Source organism: Artemia franciscana, chromosome 3 (genome assembly GCF_032884065.1).
Source record: "Artemia franciscana chromosome 3, ASM3288406v1, whole genome shotgun sequence".
In the NCBI taxonomy this organism is placed as follows: Eukaryota; Metazoa; Arthropoda; class Branchiopoda; order Anostraca; family Artemiidae; genus Artemia; species Artemia franciscana.
Window position 1 is genome coordinate 33,147,120 of NC_088865.1, and position 21,342 is coordinate 33,168,461.

General features: G+C 35.3%; 1 protein-coding gene across 4 annotated transcripts in view; it reads right to left on the minus strand.

Annotated features, from left to right (window-relative positions):
- The window catches only part of LOC136025187 (LETM1 domain-containing protein LETM2, mitochondrial-like), an 81,970-nt gene that overhangs the window by 25,004 nt on the left and 35,624 nt on the right, over positions 1-21,342 (minus strand). For all 4 annotated transcript variants that reach the window (XR_010617035.1, XM_065700980.1, XM_065700981.1 and 1 more), the window contains exons 4-9: positions 19,333-19,470; positions 11,484-11,687; positions 10,010-10,261; positions 4,974-5,117; positions 3,712-3,789; positions 1,398-1,526 (exon numbers count right to left, since the gene is read on the minus strand). Coding sequence is in view for 3 of the 4 variants with exons in the window: in XM_065700980.1 (XP_065557052.1) it covers positions 1,398-1,526; positions 3,712-3,789; positions 4,974-5,117; positions 10,010-10,261; positions 11,484-11,687; positions 19,333-19,470 (945 nt within the window). In the remaining variant the exon portion in view is untranslated. The remainder of the gene's footprint in view (positions 1-1,397; positions 1,527-3,711; positions 3,790-4,973; positions 5,118-10,009; positions 10,262-11,483; positions 11,688-19,332; positions 19,471-21,342) is intronic.

Sequence of the window (21,342 nt, forward strand, 5' to 3'; positions counted from 1 at the left end):
ATTGCGCCGAAACTAGTAATTAGTAACAATGAAGTCCCCCCACAACAAAAAACCTGTACAAAAGAGTCTTTAAAAGCGGGGGGTTTGGGGGGCGGCAGCCCCCCAACTGCCTCTCCTAATTCCTGTACGTTTTAAGGTTTGACTTTGGGACGCAGCCTCTTTAACTCTTTAAGAAAACGAAGTTTTTTTCATATTACCTGTTATAGAAGGGAGAAGTAAATACTCAAGGACTTTGCTTAAGGTACAAGAAACAGTGATAGGACGATAAGATGAACATGAAAATGGATCTTTCCCCCTTTTTAAAATAGAAGTAACTGTGCCACACAAGAAACTGTCCGGCACAACAGAACAACACAAATACATTTGAAAAAGTAGTTGTAAATGTGATATTAAAGGGGGGCAATCAGGTTTTAAATGATTCACTGATATTCCATCGGTGTCAACTGACTTAGACTTAAGCCTTTTAATAGCCAGGTAAATTGAATCAGCGCATATCGGTAATATATCCTGCTGAGACAGCTTTGTGACAGCTAAGGTTTTTTTTCGCAAATTTTGCAGTAAAGAGAAAACTCATCATTACCAATCCTACACCATTCATTTATCATTCTGCCACTCATGTCTTCCTTACTTAACCAGGATCAACAAAATTTGCACTCTTTTCTAAATAGACTAAAGAGAACTAGGTTTAATTCATCAGAAAACACCGAGTCCAAGAATTTGGCATCTGAATGTTCTACCCATGGTACCCTTCTCTTCCCACTCAACCTGCTATTAGTTTACCAACTAACCTTTAGAGGAAAAGGATATATAATTTGTACCATTGGAATACAATTTAATTTGAACAAATTTAAATTGGTATGATTCATTTCATGAAGCTAGAAGATATTATCTTTCCTTGAGCCACCACAATATGGCCACTCCATCCCAGCCACCCTATAGACCAATATTACTCTCTAACCTTGATTGGTAACACAGTGTGATCCATCTTTTGCACCCAACATAAAGGCCAATTTTGTGCCGTTATTAGCTGCCTTTGTTTACAACAGTTAATAGACACTTTGACCACAGACACAGTTCCCACTGTTTTACTGCTCCTTGCTGAACTAAGACACCATAACCAAGAGATCAGCACAGCCAGATATGTGGAGGTTTCATATAATCTAAATAGAATCTTTCAAATATATCATGCTTAAATTTCAGATATACCATGCTCCCAAATAGGGAATTTTAGGGACTTTTGGGAGAGTCAAGGGACTTTCTACACAAAAAGGGACTTGGAATGGATCAGCCACATAAGGGACTTTAGGAACTATTTCCGAACCATGCGTTAGCAAATGTATCCAAAAACAGGTGCCCTTCCCAGGTGTGAATGTCCCTAAACAAAATGTGTTTCTTACCTCTTCATAGTCCTGAAGTTCTTTTTTAATTTCACTAAGCTCTTCCTTTTCAAGGAGCAACTTTCTTTTCTCAACACCTACGTTCTCCAGTGCATCCTCTAAGGCAGCTAGATCATCACTGGAAAACTCCTAAAAATAAAACACAAATTTCAACGTCTGGTTTAAATTCCCCGTGATATACAGGATTTTGCGGCACATCTACAGCTGTAACTTTTACCAAAAGGACAAGATATTCATATCGTTAAATTAATTAGTATCAGACTATCCATTCAATTAGTCACAATTTTGATATTGCTTAGAAAATGATCTAAACTTTTTAAAAAAGAACAAAACACTTCCTCAAGGAATTATAATAGTATTTTCAACATAAAAAGTGCAGAAGTAAATTTCAAAATGCAATGGCGTACATGCATAAGGCTGAGTCTCGGCTATTTAGCGATAAAAAAATGTTGCCTTTAAGATGAAAGAACACACCATAGGACGGGAGAAACTTGACATACAGCGATCACGCACAATTAAGGAGAAATGGTGCGATCAATATTTATTTTCAACAGAGATACAATTAATACGACTAACCTCTGTCAAGTGAAAATCAAATGCCTACATCATATGTTGTAAGCAGATACGAACATTTAAATTGTTTTGCAACAGAAGACAAAAATTCAATTATATTTGTACAATCCGATTTAATCTTCCATGTACTTTCATACTTTCAAGAATAATAAGCTTGGGAATTATTCTAAAGATTCGACATGGGAACATCTCAAGCTACTTTCTATATAGCTAGGTCAAGTTCTAAATACTGGTTGATAATTTTTAGATGATTAATTAATCATGTATTACACGAAGGAAAAGGGAGAAGAAATTAAAGAGCAGACAGATCATTGCTGCTTAATTAAATTGTTTTATAACTTTAGAAGTACCTTTATGCATGCTCATTCTGCCATTGCTCGTCAGTGGCATTCTTAGTGTATACAGATGATTAGAGGTAGTAGCATTTTCATGCTTTTGTCTGCCTTTAATTGTCTTATTACCATGAATTATGGGTAAACTGTTACACAAGACTTCAAGTGTTACGAATCTACTCGAAATCAAGCAGTTAAAGCTATTTTCCGTTTACCGGGCATTAAAAACCCTACCATCTATGCAGACATTGACCTCCTTACTCCTATTAATGTATAGAGGACAAAATTATTTGCCTTTCATAGTCATACACTACCATGGCCTTCCTTTAGTTTTACTTAATTTTTCCTACGTTTACTGAGAGAGTAATTTATCTTAACTTGGAAGTTTGGAAGTTTAGAATTTCAATTTAAGTCTTCTCTTACCAACCAAAGCTCTACTATTTGCCAAAAATGAATTATCGCAATTATATAATATCTAATCAGGTACAACTTTACATTAGCTCCAAAACCTTATTTTACATGTCTTCCAAATAGTTGTCGGTGAGTTTTCAGCTATTAAAATTATGTTCTCAGGCTTTAAGAGTGGTTCACTCTCGCTTTCTAGGGCTATAATGAGAGAAAGGTTGAGATGGTTAGGGCACATTCTGCGGATGAAAGATAACAGATTGTCAAAGATTATCCTTATCGTCTAGCCAACCGTCTAGGGCTAAACGAAAAGCAGGTCGTCCGTGGTCGAGGTGGAAGGATGTGGTAAAGAAATATTTAAGGGAAATGGGAACTTCCTGAGAGGGTGTCAAGAGGGAGCCTTTAAATAGATTAGATTGGAAGAGGAACATGCGCAGCTGTGCTTGCCTCAGGTGGCTTGGTGTTGCGGTGAATTGTTAGTAGTAGTGTTCTAGGGCTTTATTGTACCTTTTTATGGGCTCCCCTAGGTTTTACATTCTGGGGCTTCATTACTGTATTGTGCAAAGTCGTTTTAGCTTTAATAAATGAGTTGAATTTAAGGAAAATAAAATGTTAATTTACATTAAATACAAAACACAAATGAATAACTACATTTGATGCAAACAAGAGGATTATTTCTCAACAGAATAATTAAGTTCTTTTTCAACTAGTTTTATCCTCTTGTTTTATTATTTATCCTAATAATTAATTAGTTATTACCTACTAATAATAATTACCTATTACTTGTCTATCATTTAATAATTACCTATTGATAATAATTTAATAATAATAATAATATTTGAAGTTATAATTATCTTTTATTAATTATTCAATGATCTTAGAACTTGCATCTATGTTGTAACAGAAGAATCTTATTGCATTATGACATTCTGCAATATCATAATGCTCTGCAATATCAATTTTAGCATAGGCTGTTGTTATGACACAAATATTGAAATCTTTACCTCTTCTTTTTTACGTTCAAGAGCTTTTGCACGATCTTGGAGTATAGGAGCGACATCAACCAGAACTTCTGGCAATCCCTAAAATCAAAAACAAAATTTCGAATAACTGAAATAATAGCATAGGATAATTTTTGCTACAAAATCACTGGCTTGTTTGTAGTTATAAACCTATGGATTTCTATGTATATTTAGTTCTTTATTGTATAAAAAAATATCCTGTGTTAAAATAACTCTTATGGTTTTTTTTTAGTGGCTTGGAGCACCGAATTCTATAATAAAAGCTTTGAAAAGATTGCCACGTATGTCTGTTAATCCAGAGTTGGAGTTTCCAGCTAGTAACCAGAGAATAATGGGTTCAACTCCCACACCAGCAGTAAATTTTTCAAGCAATTATCATCAATTAGTAAAAACGAACAAAAAATTCTAATCCGGTGGAAAGAAAAGACTTAGAACTCTAATAGACAAAATTGTGGCTCTTCTACTATTTCTTAAGTTTCAAAAATAAGAAATAACACTATTTTGTAATTTCTAGAAAACTTGAAAAATACGAATACTACGTTTGGACGGAGATCAGTAGAACTTCCTAGGATGGCTTAGTCTTGTCTAATATATATTTTACCGTAAATGTCCGATATTGGTGAATGTCGAGATTCAACGGCGAATGTCCTAAATACCCTTTTTTCTCCTTTGATTTAGTCAGCGTTGCCAGTCACCTTTCTCAGTTTAATGCAAGGTTTGATGATAACAGGTTAGGTTAGGTATTTAGCCCATTCCTGATATTACAACCAAATTTAACCTAAACTAACATAATCTAACCTAATCTAACTTTAGCTCTTGTCATCATAGCTTGCATAAGACTGAAAAAGCTGACTCGCAAAGGTAATTGAATCCAAGCAGGGAAAAAGGAATTTTGGACATTCACTGTAACATATACATACACATGATAGATAGATAGGCCAGCAACCTTCACATCAATAATAGAAGTTGCCCATGACAAAAATTCCATCGTCAGTGGAAACCAAACCCTATGTATACTATTGTGTATGTATACAACAGCTATTTACGTAGTTTATCTTGGGTAATATTTTATGCTGGAACTTTGAACAACTTTATGAGCCTCATTAAACAAACAAAAATAAAATACTGGATTATTTCTGGAAATGAGATATACCAAAAATTACAAATCTGAAATCGTCAAACTGCGTACGAACTTTATAAATAGTTATTAATTAAAGACAGTCTATACTTATAGAATAAATTACCTTTTTCTTTTTCTCTGCTTCCATTTTTTTTTGTTCTTCTCTTTCAGCTTTGATCTTTTCTTGTTCTTCTTTAATGAGTTTCAGTCTCACAACATTATCAATGCGACCTTCTTTCTCTGCAATAGCATCTTCTGTGGGTGTCGTCTGAAAAAAGGTCAGATTGATAATGTGTATCAATCACAATTGGTCTCGTGTATTTGATGCTGAAGACGTAAACTCTGCAATGGCTCATTTCTTCGAAAAATTTAACGCTGCTTTTGACGAGTCATGCCCCAGAGTAAAAACACGAAAAGGAAAATATAATCAACCCATTCAACCGTGGATATCACCCTCCCTTTTGACCTCAATAAAACAAAAAAACTGTCTTTATAAAAAATTGTTATCATTCCCAAGCGAAGAAAATAAAACAACATTCAAAAAATACAAAAATCTACTTTCAAAAATAATACGTAATGCTAAAACCAAATTTTATTTTGATTCTTTTAGAGAAGTAAGTAAGTCACCAAAGAAAACTTGGGAGCTAATCAATTCATGCTTAAATCGATCACCAAAAACTTCTAAACCATCAGAAATAAAGGACGCTCATGGTCATATAATTGAAAGGGAGCTAGAAATAGCTAATTACATGAATTTGCATTTCGCGTCAATTGGACACTCGGTAGCCAACAAGCTCCAACATAACCTGCCCTATGGTCAATGTGATTATCGTACATACCTTGTAAAGCCTTCTGTAAAATCTATGTTTTTAACACCGGTAACAGAGAAAGAGCTTGCCAATATTGGTAAGCTTTTGAAAAATGGGAATTCCCCGGGGGTTGATGAATCGTCTACGAACATTGTGAAAGTTGTTTTACCGAGTATTAATAAAGTAATGTGTCATTTGATAAATCTGTCATTTAGATCAGGAACTTTTCCGGATTCATTGAAGAAAGCAAAGGTGATACCACTGTATAAAAGCTCTGACCGGAGTGATTGCACAAATTACAGACCGATATCTATTCTTTCAGGCTTTTCTAAATTAATGGAGCGATGTTTTTATAATCGAGTGTATAATTTTCTTATTTCGAATGATTATTTTTCAAAAAATCAGTATGGGTTTAGAAAGGGACATAGTACGCAGGACGCTATCCTGACAATGGTCCAATTTATTCACGAATGTCTTGATAAAAAAATGATTCCGGCAAGTATTTTTTTGGATCTTGAGAAGGCATTTGACACGATTTGTCACGAAATATTGTTGTTTAAATTAAGCCATGGCGGGATACGAGGACCAGCGCACGATTTTATCGCATCTTACCTAACAGGTCGATCCCAAGTAACAATTATCAATAAAACAGCTTAGGATCCATGCTTATTGCCCAATATTGGTGTTCCTCAGGGTTCAATTCTGAGACCACTGCTCTTCCTAATATACATAAATGACCTTCCATCAGCAACAGAAACCAACAGCCTGAATGTCCTTTTCGCCGATGATACTGGATCAACACTTACAGGGAAGTCGGAAGATGATGTCAAAGAGAAGCTGCAAATCGTGTTTTCCCAGCTGATTGTATGGCTAAAAGCTAATCTTTTGTCATTGAATGCCGCCAAAATGAAATTCATCATTTATAGTAGACTTGGACACAAAGCAAAAGGAATTTCAACTATAATTGATCAGGCTACAGATATTCGAATTCAAAGGGTAACTTCACTCCGGTATCTTGGTATAACTATTGATGAAAATCTATCTTATAAAGAACATTGTAATAGATCACGCGTTAAAATTGCCCAAGGAGTTGGTGTAATGAGGAGGCTTCAGCATTTTTTCCCCTATGAAGTTCTACGACTCATTTATTTTGCCTTGGTGCATTCCCATCTTACGTATTGTCCCCTAATTTATTTGGCAACTTTCAAATATCATATAAAACCGATACAGACTCTTCAAAACCGGGCTCTTCGAATTTTGCAAAGATATTTACCGTCACCTTCTTCCTATCCAAATAAATCTAAAACTGAAACTATATATTTATTAACTAATATTTTGCCTGTTTCAGAGTTATTCACTCTTCATTCTTTTTTATTCAAGGTAAAATATAACCGCTCAGAACTGCCTCCGTACTTTCGTACGATAAATTTTTTCCCTGAGCAACCTGACCATGTTTATGAAACCCGTAATAAATGGAGAATGCAGCACCTGAAATTAACCACTGAGAGATCACGGTTCTCGCCATATTTTTCGATCATGGGTTCATGGCATTTTTATCTACCATATATTGACTGCAGTAAATCTCTCCCACATATTAAAAAGCAACTTCATTCTATCCTTATAAATAAATTCAAGAATCAGTAATAAAAAAAAAAATCTTAAAGTGAATAGTTGTTTGTTTGATATTGATAAGGTGGGCTCATTTTTTTTTTTTTTTTTTTTTTTTTTTTTTTTTTTTTTTTTTTTTTTTTTTTTTCAAATAAGTTGCCAGTCATCGGTCACCCTCGCTTGCACACTGTTTTGTTTTGTTTTTCGGATTGATATTTGCCGAGTGTCAGTTGTTTTGTGGGTGGGTTCCCGTCTAGTGGTGAGTCGTGGATTTATTGATATTTATTTTATGCATTTGTTTTTGTTTCTTTTTTCTGTCAAATAGGTGTGCTATATTGTTATACCGGGTCTTTGTCAATCGACCTTGTGTCTCCGGCTTGACCCTTTTTTTATATATTGTGTGTGTTGTACAGAAGTTTAAATAAAATCTTGAATCTTGAATCTTGAGATACTGTTAGTACCTATTTTTTCAATTCTCATATAAAAAAAAATAATAATAATTGCAGTGCAAAACAGAAAAACAAATACAAAATATATTAATGAAGTAACGTTTCCTACGAAGTAATTTTTTAATGTCAGACAAGGCGAGGATTTACAAATAGGCCCAACAGGCCTGCCTCATAACTGATAATAACTCATAAATATGACACTGCCCTCTTAACTTTATTTTGAAACAGCCAAAAGAAAAATCTTAGGAAATTGGGTTTTCAGGTAGGAGATGGACCCGGGGGGGGGGGGGCGATAATTATGTCTATTTTGATGTCCTTGGTACTTTAAAAAAATTAGAAAAATAAATATACAAAGAGAGCACAATTATTATTTTTTGATGTGCGTATTTTTCAATTATGCAACCGTTTTTCACAGAAGAACGCATACAGATATTTGTAGAAGGTATTTTCTTTTCTCAAGTGGATATTTGGTCCAATCAATCAGAGCTCAGTTTACAGTGAAAATATATGCTTTATTACAAACCCTAGCTAGTCATTTAGTTTGACAAAGTTCTTGATAAAGCAAAATAAACGTAAAAAAGGATAAAGATCCTCCAGAGCCATTGTTGACGCAGAGGGCGTCAAATAGACGTTTCAGTACCTGAGTATTTTTTACAGAGACAAGTAGCAAGCTTGACACCCAACCTTGCTGCGGCCGGATCGAAAAAATGAATGAACAAAGGAGAATAATAATCTGATCACCCTATATAGAGATTCTCCATGCATAAACTACACGCAAGAAGATATAAAGAGAGAATATTCAGATTCATTTGATATATTTTTTTGACAATACTCCAAATTTAGAGGGAGAAACCATTAAAATATTTATCAGCATTTTTTTTTTCAAGGGGGTATTCAGAAAGAGAACAATATTGATAGCTAATTGTAAACTATTTTTTAACGCTGGAACTAGGGGGCATATAGGATACTTACTTTTCAACTGCAAGTTAAAAGCGTGAAATTAACCATTACAAATGGAGACTAAAGACTGGACATAACTTTGGCGTCTAAGTACAAAGAATACTATTGTTCGTCTGACATATTTTTTTGGTAGGTCTAATGCTTCAATATAGAGGGAAAACGCAAGAAAATACTAATTGATTGTAATACAAATAAATAGTAAATATTGCTATTAATGGTGTAAAATAAATATAAAATAGTATAATAGAAAGGTTTTTTGTTTTTTGACTGGATATTGAATTTGAATTACGCAGCTTATTTCGAGACTTTCCAGTCTTAGTCCTTATTCTCTTGAATACTTCTGTAAGTAGTATATGCAGTTTTTTATATTCTTGTTTTGTGTCGTATTTTTTTTTAATACTAACATGCTCATGATAGCTCCAGCTATTGTAATGAATAAATATATTCTATATTCTATTCAAGAATCTTTAAAGTGATAAAGAAAAATTGGAATGACGAACTAAACTAGAATCAATTAAATAATTTTAGCAAACTAAGCATCAGTACTACTTCAAATTCGAGTTACGCAACTAATTCAATCGGGGATATGAGAGCTGTATTTTCAAAAAATGTGACTAGCACAATGACTTAATGATAGGTCGCACTGGGACTAACGCAAGCATTGGTTTCGGTTAAATGTTAATCCAGACAAATATCATGAGAAAGGTGATAACATATCCCTTAGATTACGAAGAATATAGGCTAAAGAAATTTCTTATACTTTTCGAGGAAATGAAGGGCATACCAAGAAAAATAATGCAGAAACTATTTTAGTGTCGAACGAATGTATCCCCTCGAGTTTTTTTTCTGATCCATCTTCGCCTAAAAAGTTATAAACTAAGTTCTGATAGCAGTCACTGCAAGAAAACATCTTGTTGTGGCACAGTAGATTTGACCTCAGCTTGGTAATACGGGACCCAGAGGCCAAACCCAGCCGTAGAAACATACTGCAGGACTGACGCAAGGCCTTTAGTAGTCAAAAAGCGTCATTGATTCAGTAATACAAAAAAAACATTTCTTTATCAGTTCCAAGAACATTTTTCCTCTTTTAATATCAGCATTTGAAAACTCGTCTTGGAACTCAACAACTTTTTTACTCCTTATCTTCACGTTGCTCACTTTCTACTCCTAGCTTAATGGGTTCACATTCTATTAAAAAAAAAAATCAAGAAAAAATTGTGCGTCTACGTCTCACAGGCAGGTCTAAGTTTTTGAAACAGGAGCTTATTAGTGCAAGTTAAAGTAAAGTTACACTGGAAGGCACTATACGGACGAATTAGAATATGGATGCTTACAATTGATTCAGGGAGAGAAGAAATGGTTGCTTTCAACTGATCAGTAGTAGGTACACTCTCTGGTAGATAAAGTGTACGTGATAGAAGGAGAAGAGATGGTGGCACTTTTTCGTTGAGACTCAGGTCCAACCACTGCGTCAATTGCTGCCGGAGTCTTTCTGCCGGAAATCCATGAGACCGCATTCCTCTTGCTCGGCAAGCTGCTTGTAGCTCAGACGCTGTCAACGATTCCAAACCTTCCTTTTGAATTACCTAAAGGAGATAAACTGTCACTGACAAGGAGTGTTCTTACATAGACACAAGAGAGCGTAAGCACCTTGTATAAGAAATTACATGCAAGAGGTGACTTGCTCAACTGAAATTTCAACTGATTTAATTTGATTTATTTCAAACAAAGCAATATCATGCAAGATTTGGTGTTTTTGTTTTTTCTAGAATTCTACCCAAACAGGTTGGCCGAGGGGGGGGATAACAAAGAGGGACGACTCATTTGTACACCCTTCTTATCCAGCCAGCCCTATTTAAAATGCTTATAAATCCTACATGGCTCAGTTTACGCTCATATTCAGAAGCAATAATTTAAAATAGTCCCTAGATAGGTTTAAAAAACAGTTCCCATCCCAACCAAGAGAATATAGGATTTCTTACCAAAAACATACAAGTTCCCAGAATATTTATATCCAAAACAGTAAAAACCCGTTGACACCCCCACTCCCCTATCCTCAATTTCTTTTATACATTCGCCAATGGATTTTTTTTATGCTACTATCAATTTCCAAAATAGACATGAGCCAAACCTTGTTTGGGTTCAGATTAATCAGGCCAAAGAATATAGGCTAAAGAAACTTCTTATACTTTTCGAAGAAATGAAGGGCATTGAGACCAAGATAAATAATTCAGAAACTATTTTGGTGTCGACGAATGCGTTCCTTTGTGTTTATAAATTGGCCAATGGATTTTTCGATTTCCAAAATAGACGTGAGCCAAACCTTGCGTCTAGTTGGAGCTTTTTTGGATACAGATTAATCAGGCCAAAGTTCTTCTGTAAGCAAAACTATGTTTTTATGTTGGGCACTGCAGAGCATTTACCAGGATAACTAAGGCCCGGGTAATCAGGCGTCCGATCGCAGTTAATGACCCATTTGAGGCAGCACTTCGTCAACACACTTTAATGATTATCTTTTTTAAAAGTTAAAGAGACAAAATAAAATCAATTGATAATAACAAAAGCCCTAGTAAAAGTATTCCTCGCAGGCTCCACTTTTTCAGTTTCTTTTTTCTATAAATTAGACTTAGGGCCCAAAAATTACTCCTGTTTTTTGCTTCGTGTAGCAACACAAAAAGTAAATCAATAAGAAGTATGGAAAACCAAAACAGAGGAGGCAAGATTAAAAAAGAGAGAAGAGAGCGAAAGAGTGAAAGTATGCCGTAGAGAGAGAACAAATACATTATGTGAATTATCTGAAAAAAACACCTTATCATCAGCAGCTAGGCTTCTTAGTTTAAGCTGTAGTTGAAACCGTAAAAAGTTGTTCGTCCCCATTGGTTGGATTTCTAGCAGACGACAGAGGGCAAGTAGTTGTGGTCTTGTCAGAGACTCTAATGTTATCTCGTCTTCGAATAGTTTCGAAAATCGCATTATTTCTTCATTCGATGCAGCTTCGCCAGAAGTTCTGACCTAAAAAGTAACAAGTACTGTATATTCCCAAGCTTTTTGTTACCCACAAGAGAAGAAGAAATATGGGATGAAAAAAGGAAATATAAAAACAAGGTAAACATAGAGCCATAACAAAAAAAAACTGATTTTAATCCTCAAAGAATCCCCCACTGTATTTTAAAACGGCCATGTTATGGCAACTACATACTTAGGATCTCATCTTCATGTCCAAAAAAAAAGGAAAGAAGGAAAGTTAAAGATATGAATGATTAAGAAAGTACTAGAATAGTATTGCATATGAGAGCGAGTATACCATTATCAAAAAGGTGTTTATTAAACATTTTCCTTCTATAACATCGACTGTCAACTGCTATTTTCTTTGAAGACGCCTAATCAGAAATAAAGCAAGCCTTTCTTTTTCCAGATACAACTTTTCATCCTACTTCTAATTTAGAAAGCAAAGCTGAGTGTCGCAAAAGTTGTGCGGGTAATATACTTGCGGCTCTCTGATCACCAAGTAATCCCTCTTTCAAAACAACAGAGATTTGTGTTTATTTGAATTGGAATTCAATTTCTGAATTAATTTTAAATCAGGCATAAAGGTAGTACCCTCATTTATTCTTCCCGTAAGTATATCTTTGGCTCTATAATCACTTTTTATGTAGCTTATACATGTGAATACCTTTACTAAGTACAAAAGGAGCAGCGTATCTCTTTTGTATAAGTATTAAGGCAGGGTCACAATAGATTTAGCTAAATCTTACTGTGAGTGTGTCCAACAGTAGCTAGATCTCGAACTTTATGAGACTAGTGGCTCTGAAAGTTTAAACTTTGGCGTCTCTCTTTTAGTTGTACAAACAAGCTAGTCCGATCTCAAACGATTTGACAGTTCCCGCCAACAAGGTGCTACAATCCCAATGACCCAGGGTAAGTAAGGGGGAGCACCTAAATCAATTTCAAAGGAAGATCTTTTCTCTAACCCTCACATGTAAGTAAACATGTGCCTCTTCTCTAAGATCAGCTAGTATTCCATCGAAGAAATAGAAGGAAACTAAGCAAAGCATTACAATTATCATAAATAAATAAATAAATAAAAGTAAGCCAGATGCCAATACAGACGTAACTGATATTTATAATTTCATTGAACAGAAGCTCGACCAGTTTTTGCAATAATGCCAAGTAAAAATAGTCACGTAGAAAAACACTGGACAATGAGAAAACAGCAAAGTCATTGGTAATGTATTAATTAATCATAATAAATGCATTTATTGATATAAGTAAAACAGATATCTTTCATTTTTGAAACACGTTTTACTAACGTTTTAAATATATAAGGGAATTGGATAATAGATGCGTTAACAAATATGGCTTTAGATATAAAATCCGTGTAAAGAATAAGAACTGTCCCCGACTCTAATTTCTGCAGTGGAATCTGCCCCCTTTCTAGCCTCCTCCGCCAAGTCTTCAATCGGTAACTAAATCAATTTTCTAAACAGCCAAGTCATTTGTAATTTACTAATTAATCATAATAAATATATTTATTGACATAAGTAAAAAGGTATCTTTTATTATTAAATCGGTGCATTAATATTCTAACTGAAAAAAGAATTTGGATAATGAGCTGCTAACAAACATGCCCTTAGATATAAAATTCGTTTAAAGGAATACAAACTAGCCTAAACCCTCATTTTTGCAGTGGCAATCTCCCCCCCTCCCAATCTTCCACTAGGTCTGCAATTGGTAACTATTTCAATTTTCTAAAATGTTGAGAAGCTTTTAGGATCGGTTTAATACCAAGGTGGAGAGATAACTGGACCTTTGGTGCCAAGGCCCCGTGAAGTGTTGCAACTGCAACAACTGTTAGCATTCACTACAACTAAGCATTCGCACTGTTTCTGTTTTTACTTTTATTTCTGTTTTAATCTAACCTGTTTCTGTTTTTCAAAAAAAAAAACAAAAACAGAAAGCAGAAACAGGTTTCCTCTTTTTCACGAACCTGTTTCTGTTCTTCATTTTTTTTATCTGTTTTTTTTTTCGTTTCTGTTTTTAAATTTGTTTTTGTCTTTTTTTTTTCTAACCTGTATCTGTTTCTTTTGTTCCAAAACACTTATTACTACACTAATTTTACCAACCACATAAATATAATTAATTATTTTTATTAAAACACTAAAAACAACAAATATCACCAAACACTGGATGGCGTTGAGGGTTTTGTCGACACTAGCGCCAATTCCCACTCTTTGTAAGTTACCAGTACTCTTTGGATGTGAGTATATTCGGTAGAATAAATTTCACCAGACCACAATTTCGCCACCCGCGATGTACGGCAACTATTGTGAAATGTGCAAACTGTTTCGGTAATAACGTCAGCAGCTGTTTCCGCTGCCCCGAGATTAAGAGGCGTTCAGCTCCCAGTGATAATTCGTTTCCTTAGTCATACCCCCGAGTTCCAATGACAAGAAAACAAGAAAACAGCTCGTTCAGATGTAGTTTTCTGCTTAGTTAAATGGACAAAGGATAATTTTCAAAAAATTGTGAAAAAAGGAAAAAAATGTCAATTTGAAAATCTCTCACAGTCATTATAGAATAATCCACAGCTTTTGTGGAAGGAGGTTAATAAACTTGCACGTTCCCCTTCAACTATGACAAATAATAGTACCACTATTGAATGTTATTCTCATTTTTCGCCAATATTTACTTGTGACCCACCACCAATTGACACAGATTTTCATCCCATAATGCAGAAACAATTGTCGAAGCTGAATCCTCATAAAAATTACATCACTGTTACACCCTCTATGTTATTTAATCATGTTTGTCTTCTGAAAATAGGGAAAACTCCTGGGGCGGATGGTTTGTAAGTAGAGCATTTACAGTAGAACACCTAGCTTTGTTATTCCAGGTAATTTTGTCACAACAGTATGTCCCTAAGTCACTATGTGAAGGACTAGTCACGTGTGTGCTTAAAAAGAATAATGACCCAACGCTACGCAATTCATGTAGACCTATAATCATATGCCCTATTCTTAGCAAGTTACTTGAAAAAATAATGTGCCCTTTTCTGCGAGATTAGTGTCATTTTGGGGACCAAAAATATGGTTTCATACAAGGATTAGGAGTACAAAATGCGCATTCTGTAAGTTTTTGTCTAAATGAAATGACATAAGATGACGAGAGAGAGAGCTTGTACGTATGCGCAGTTGACATATCTAAAGCTTATATTAGTCACCTGCCGTATGCAGATTACATACTTCTTCTCGCTGAAAACCTGTACTCAATACAAAGAGCTGTTGAGACTCAAAGATAGGCCTTGCTATTGAACAGTCGGAACTGAGATCATGATTGTAAACCCGTGTGAAAAAGTGCAATTAGAGTCCCTTAAATTATCTTCGATTTATGTTCCTAGGTCCGACTCTATAAGGTATTTGGGCACCCCTTTTGATTCGTCGATAAGAGCAACATGTGCCCTTGTTATTAATGAACTAAAAAAAAAACTCCGTAAAACATATGGTATGCTGAAAAAATTAAAGGGCAACTTGAAAAATATACGTTAGGAAAGTTTTACAGCTCCATGTTTACACCGCATGTGTTTTTTATGCTTCTGTTTTGGAGTCTGTTCTCTATAACTGATAAAAATAAATAAGGGTCCAATTTTACCAGTATGCCAAGTATTTTATTGGCATCCTTCTAATAATAATAACAATTTATTTCAACCGTCTTTACATGCATGTGATGCACTTAGAGGAGTACAAAAATACAGAAAAATAAAATGAAAAGAATAAACAAGAAAAAAACTCACAAAAAACAAACAGCATCTCAGCTACTTAAGCAACACAATTAAGCTATACGATTAAGTGGAAAGTCGACAATATTTTTTCTCGACGCTTACGGAACCTATCCACAAGCTGGTCCATTTTTAAAGAAATATCAAAAACGTCATATCTACTCAAAACGTACTGTTTGCGAGTACAAACGCGCAGTTGCACAAGCTATTTGCAAAAACGAAAGAATATAGATTTGACTTTCTTCCGCTCAGATATTGTTAAAAAACAGAAAATCAGAAATCACTTATTAAAGACAGCTTTCATAGTCATAGATAAAAATCACAAACTAAATGTCGCTGTCATTTACGAACCTAGTCCTAATGCATTTTGTTATAGGCACTGGTAAAAAACGGCACGAATGAATTGTCAAATCGATTAGTTCTGTAATGCACTGACACTAATTTGTTCTTCTTTCTGGTATTAACTACTGAGTTTGCAGCAGGGGGGTAGAAAATATCGGTGCTTAGGGCTAGCAAGGAAAAATTGCCAGAAACGAATTATCAACTGGAACCTGCAGTCTCTAAGAGTTTCAATCTTTAAAGACTCAAGAGCAGACTTATAATCTACAAATTTTTCTCCAAGGATGATTTTAACTGCTCTTTTTTGGACTTCTTCCACACCATCACTTAGATATTCAATATTAAGAATTTGAGGCCCTCAAACGGGACATGCATATTTTAATATGGGACGTATGTATGTTACATATGCCGTTTTCAGCTGATTTACTGGGAAAGCCAGGCGGTACATTGAAATCAAACCCAAGCGACGCATTGAAATCAAAGAACGTAGTGGACAGTTGCCTTTCTGGACTAGCCCTTGAACATGAGGACTAACTGAGCAATCGGCGTTGAAATTGACCCCCAGGACTGTAGCTGACGATACAAGCGGAAACCAGGGAGTTGGGCAAACAAGATCTCGTTTCAGCGGATTAAATCCTACGATTTTGGTTTTGCTTTCGTTGATCTGCAATCTATTTGTACTACATTCTCCTTTGAATCCTGTTAAAAGGTCAAGGCTGAACCGGGGTATAGCTTGGGCTGTATCTACTATGAACTTAAGAAGCGCATATAGATCATCTAAGTATTTGAATCGGTCATCCATGTTGCCCATAACGTAATTAATTACCGAAAGGAAAAGTAGAGCGGCCAATTTGGTGCCTTGAGGAGCTCCACATGTAATCTCTTCCCAGTCAGAGTCGAGATCACCAGGAAAGAGGGCATAGACTCGCTGGTATCGGGAACCTAGGAAATCAATGACAAGCAGTAAGATATGTTGACGTGCGCCCATTCTTTTGAGATTCGTAGCAGCCACGTGGTGTTTAATCAAATCAAATGCTTTCTTGTAATCAACAAGTAGCAAACCATCGAAAGTGTCTCCAGATTCGATTAATTGTATGATCAGGCGATAAGGCCTAGCTAAATACACTGCGGTACTACACCCTTTTAAACGACCATATTGGTCCGGGTCAAGTGAAACAGCGACTTGCGACATAAGTTCATGGTAAATAAAGGACTCAGTGACTCAAGCAAGGTTCGGTGTGGTTGACATGGGTCTTAACTGATCACAGCTTTTGGGATGCTTCACTTTTGGGACGACACGTACATAGGCTTGTTTCTAAGGCTGGGGGAACGACTGATCAGAAGCACTGATTAATGACTGAAGTTTGAGGTTTCGCAAGAAATATAGCGTATTCACGGAAAAGTTTTACTAGCAAGTCCCCAGGATAGGAAACACAGTTATTTCGTAGTTTCCGTATCTCCCTGTACACTTTGTACACAGAAACTTGCTGGATTTTATCGAATTTGCAGTCTTCAATCAGAGTATTCAACTCAACTTCCCTCAATGATGGATCAGCTTTTCAAAAAGCTTACCAATTGTGGAGCAAATAGAAATTGGTCTGTTCGATTGACAAACCTTTGGGTTTTTACCCTTCTTTAAGACTCAGGTAACAAGACCTTGCGAAAGAGCAGTTGGAATATATTGCTGAGAAATACAAGCCTGAAATAGAAGTGACAAATACTGTATGAGAAGTGGGGTAGCATATAGGAGGTGCTCAGTTTGTATCCCATCGTATCCTGGGGCTTTACCAGGTTTCATTAGACGAATTTTGGTCTGGACAGCTGAAGGTGTGACAATCACTAAGTTCCTCCGGTGGTCAAGTTTTGACATATGGCGGAGGAAAGCATGTTTATAGATAGCTTCAACCGGAGAAGGATCGGAGGAAAACGAAGAAGATTGTCTTTCCCGCGAAGGAACATTGATAGGATCAGATTACAAGGAGGAAATGATGTCAGCTTTGAAACTCTCCTACACAGCTGCTGGGGATTATTTTTTATCTCAAGTGTTGCCGTTTAAAATTGTCCATTTTTCTAATAGCGGAAAGCTTGTCGGAACCCACGTTTAGTTGACTTAACAATTGACAAAATACCGCCCGACCGAGAACGATCACGGTCGGCCCAAATACGAAACCAAAACTTATTATGGTGCTTGATATCTTGCAATTTATCATCTTTCCAATCATGTTTTGTATGTCCCTATTTTAATTTTTGTCAATGGTACAGATACTGAAGAGGCGATCTTAAGAGCATGTGTCAACTCAGGTACAAAGCAATCAAGGTCTAGTGGTTTCGGATCACGTACATTAGTCAAAAATATCATGTTTTCGATATATGTGTCAAGAAGACCGCTTCGAAGACCGCTGTAAGAAAATCCTTTCCGTTTAACCATCTATTGTATACAGTTGGGTAGACTGATAGGTCCTGTGTCTTAGTGTTGATTTAAGTTTCTACTAGTTGGTCTTTCTTCATTAGACATGTTGGTCACTCTACTATACAATCGTAAACTATTTGTGTTTTTTCTTTTTCCTTGTTTGTACTCCTCAAGTGCGTTTTTTGTAATGCATTGAAAGAGGACAAAATAAATTATTATTATTATTACTATTATTATTATTATTATGACTCATCAGACAATCAGATTTAGAAACCAATACACCCCCCCCCCTCTCCGCGTAAATGTTGAATCACGCCCAGACGTTAAAAGGTAAACTTAGAGTACATCTCTTACACCCAACCAAGTTTTGTTGGTATTTGGCATCCCTCTTCTTGGGGATATCTTCATGATACAAATTTAAGAACCCCTCTCTCTTCCTCCCCCACATAATTTGAATCAGTCCCAGACGTCTGAAAAAACAAACTATGATATATACGGCTACATCTGACTAAGTTTGGTTGAGTACCAACAACTCTTTTGATGGATACATTTGACATTGTTTCAGTATCGGTTCTGACCTCTCTTGCGCCTGAGGCGAAATCTTGACTAGCAACTCCCCTCCTTGTCTCCCAAAAAACCTTTCAGGAAATAATTTAACAATATTTTCATTCATTAACAAAATTATTTTCAATTTATTAATTAATTAATCAATTTCTCATTTATTAACTGCACCCTCTACTTTCTTCTGATAAAAATAAAATTTCAAAAACTGCAAAATGTTTATAACCGTTACATCATTTAAGATTTTTGTGGACGGGGCAAGTGCCCCCTCTCTCCCCTAAAAATACCTCTGCATTGTTTGGGTTCAAGACCAAATACAACTTTTAAGGCCAAATATGATTTTTCTAATAAGATGAGTGGCACAAAACGCCTTTAGTTTTGCGAGCAGCAGCTGATTTAATCCTGAATAATATTTTCCAATGTAATAGCGCAACACAAACAATGAAACAATCTTCGGAATCGCTAGCAGCAACAAGACCAAATATAAACTGAAATATGCTTTCTTGGCCTCTTTAAAGGAATACAAAAGACATAAAAACTTAAAAACTGACTTAAACTTGTGACATACTCACTCTGTTAAAGAATTCCACAAACTCCCTTGCGCGCTCAGACTCACGACCTTTGCCCTTCAATGCCATGTCATCCAAAGTTTGCTGTAGAAAACGGGCCATCTCTAATTTCAATTTCAAATTGGCTTTTATTTTGGCTTCCTATAATTGAAAACCATCTATACATACAGTCATGCTAGACATAAGGGGGGGGGGGGCTATTTTTACAGCTTTCTGGAATAATCCCCTTGAAATGGTCAGACACTTGGGGTTGTATTATACCTTCTCTTGGGAAATAAAAGAAAAAATCAGATAGATTTTCTTCAAAAACTTTAAATACAATGGTAAATAAACTTAGGCACAGAAAACAGCTTGTGACGACTGAGTCTTTTTTTCTTCAGAATACTCTCATAGTTCTTTCGGCAAATACTCTTACAGGAGAGAACTTGACAAAAAAATGGAATAAAAATACACTTTTCAGTGACTGCAATATTATACGAGGTAAAATTAATCCTTTTTAATTATATTGCCTAAGCAACACTTTGTTTTTTTTCTATCTTTTTCATTCCACCAAATTTTTTTTTTCTCAGAAATTGGTAAATATTTAACATGTGTAGCTTTTACAAAAACTATTGAAACAAGGGTGACTTGTTGAATATTATATTTCGTTAAAAAAGTTGTGTAACATTCTAATCTGGTATCAACACAGATGGTTTTCGTTTGTCCATGAGCCAGGGTCTACAATGTGTGCATTGAAGTAGAGTTTTATATTTTGTGCCAAAGAGACAATTTGAAGTTGTTTCACCAAGCTTTTATTTTTCTTCGACCCATGTTGTTATTTTTTAATGGGGAAAAAAGCTCAGGCAAGCGGGAGGGCACCATTTTTAAATTTAAGCTAAACTTGAATCTAAACGCGCTTCAGATGTGCAAGAATTCCCTGGCACCAAAATCAAAATAAATCTTATAGCAATAAACGGAAAAATTTATAACAATTCAAAATAGGGATGAAACCTTTTAATCGAAAGTGACTGTCGATGTCCCCTGTCGAATCGTTGTTCAATGTCGATTAAAAGGTTTCATCCCTATTTTGAACTGTTATACTTTCGTCATAGAAAAACAGTGTGGTCTTGGAAGTTATCTATGGAAAAATTTAGGGATTCAGTAAGGAAGCAGATTCCCAATGGTTCGAAAGTGCTTCCATCTGTTATTACTATCCATCCCTGTACATGATTACATAAAAAAAAACTAGTTTTTTTTAACTGAAAGTAAGGAGCGACATTAAAACTTAAAACGAACAGAAATTACTCCGTAGGCTATATGAAATAGATTTTCCCCTCCGCAATCCCTCGCTTTTTACGCTAAAGCTTTTAATTGTTTTAAAAAGCAGAATTGTGGCAAAGAGTCAAACTTTAGCGTAAAGAGCGAGGGATTGCGGAGGGAACAATCTATTTCATATACGGAGTAATTTCTGTTCGTTTTAAGTTTTAATGTCGCTCCTTACTTTCAGTTAAAAAAAACTAGTTTTTTTTATGTAATTTCTGAACGTTTTTGAATTAATGCATGTTTGATTTTGACTCTCCACACGTAAACTATTCAAATGAAATTTGCATATTAATTCCTTTTTTGGCTAAATGGCTTTCTCTTAGTTTTGATCATACGATTTTGAGAAATATGGGATGGGGAAGGAGGCCTAGTTGCCATGCAATTTTTCCGTTACATAAAAAGGCAACTATTAATTTTAATTTTAACGAATTTTTTTATTAGCAAAAAATATACGTAACTTTAGAATTAACTTACGTAACAAACTTTTATATTCTTTAATTATTATTATGTATATGAGGGGGTTTGTACCCTCGTTAATACCTCGTTCTTTACACTAAATCGTAAGTTTTGTCCCAATTCTTTAAGAATGACCCCTGAATCAGAAAGGCCGTAGAATAAATAGTTGAAATTACTAAAAATACTTTAGCATAAAGAGCGAGGTATTTATCTCCTCCTAAATACCTCGCTCTTTATGCTAAAGTATTTTTAGAA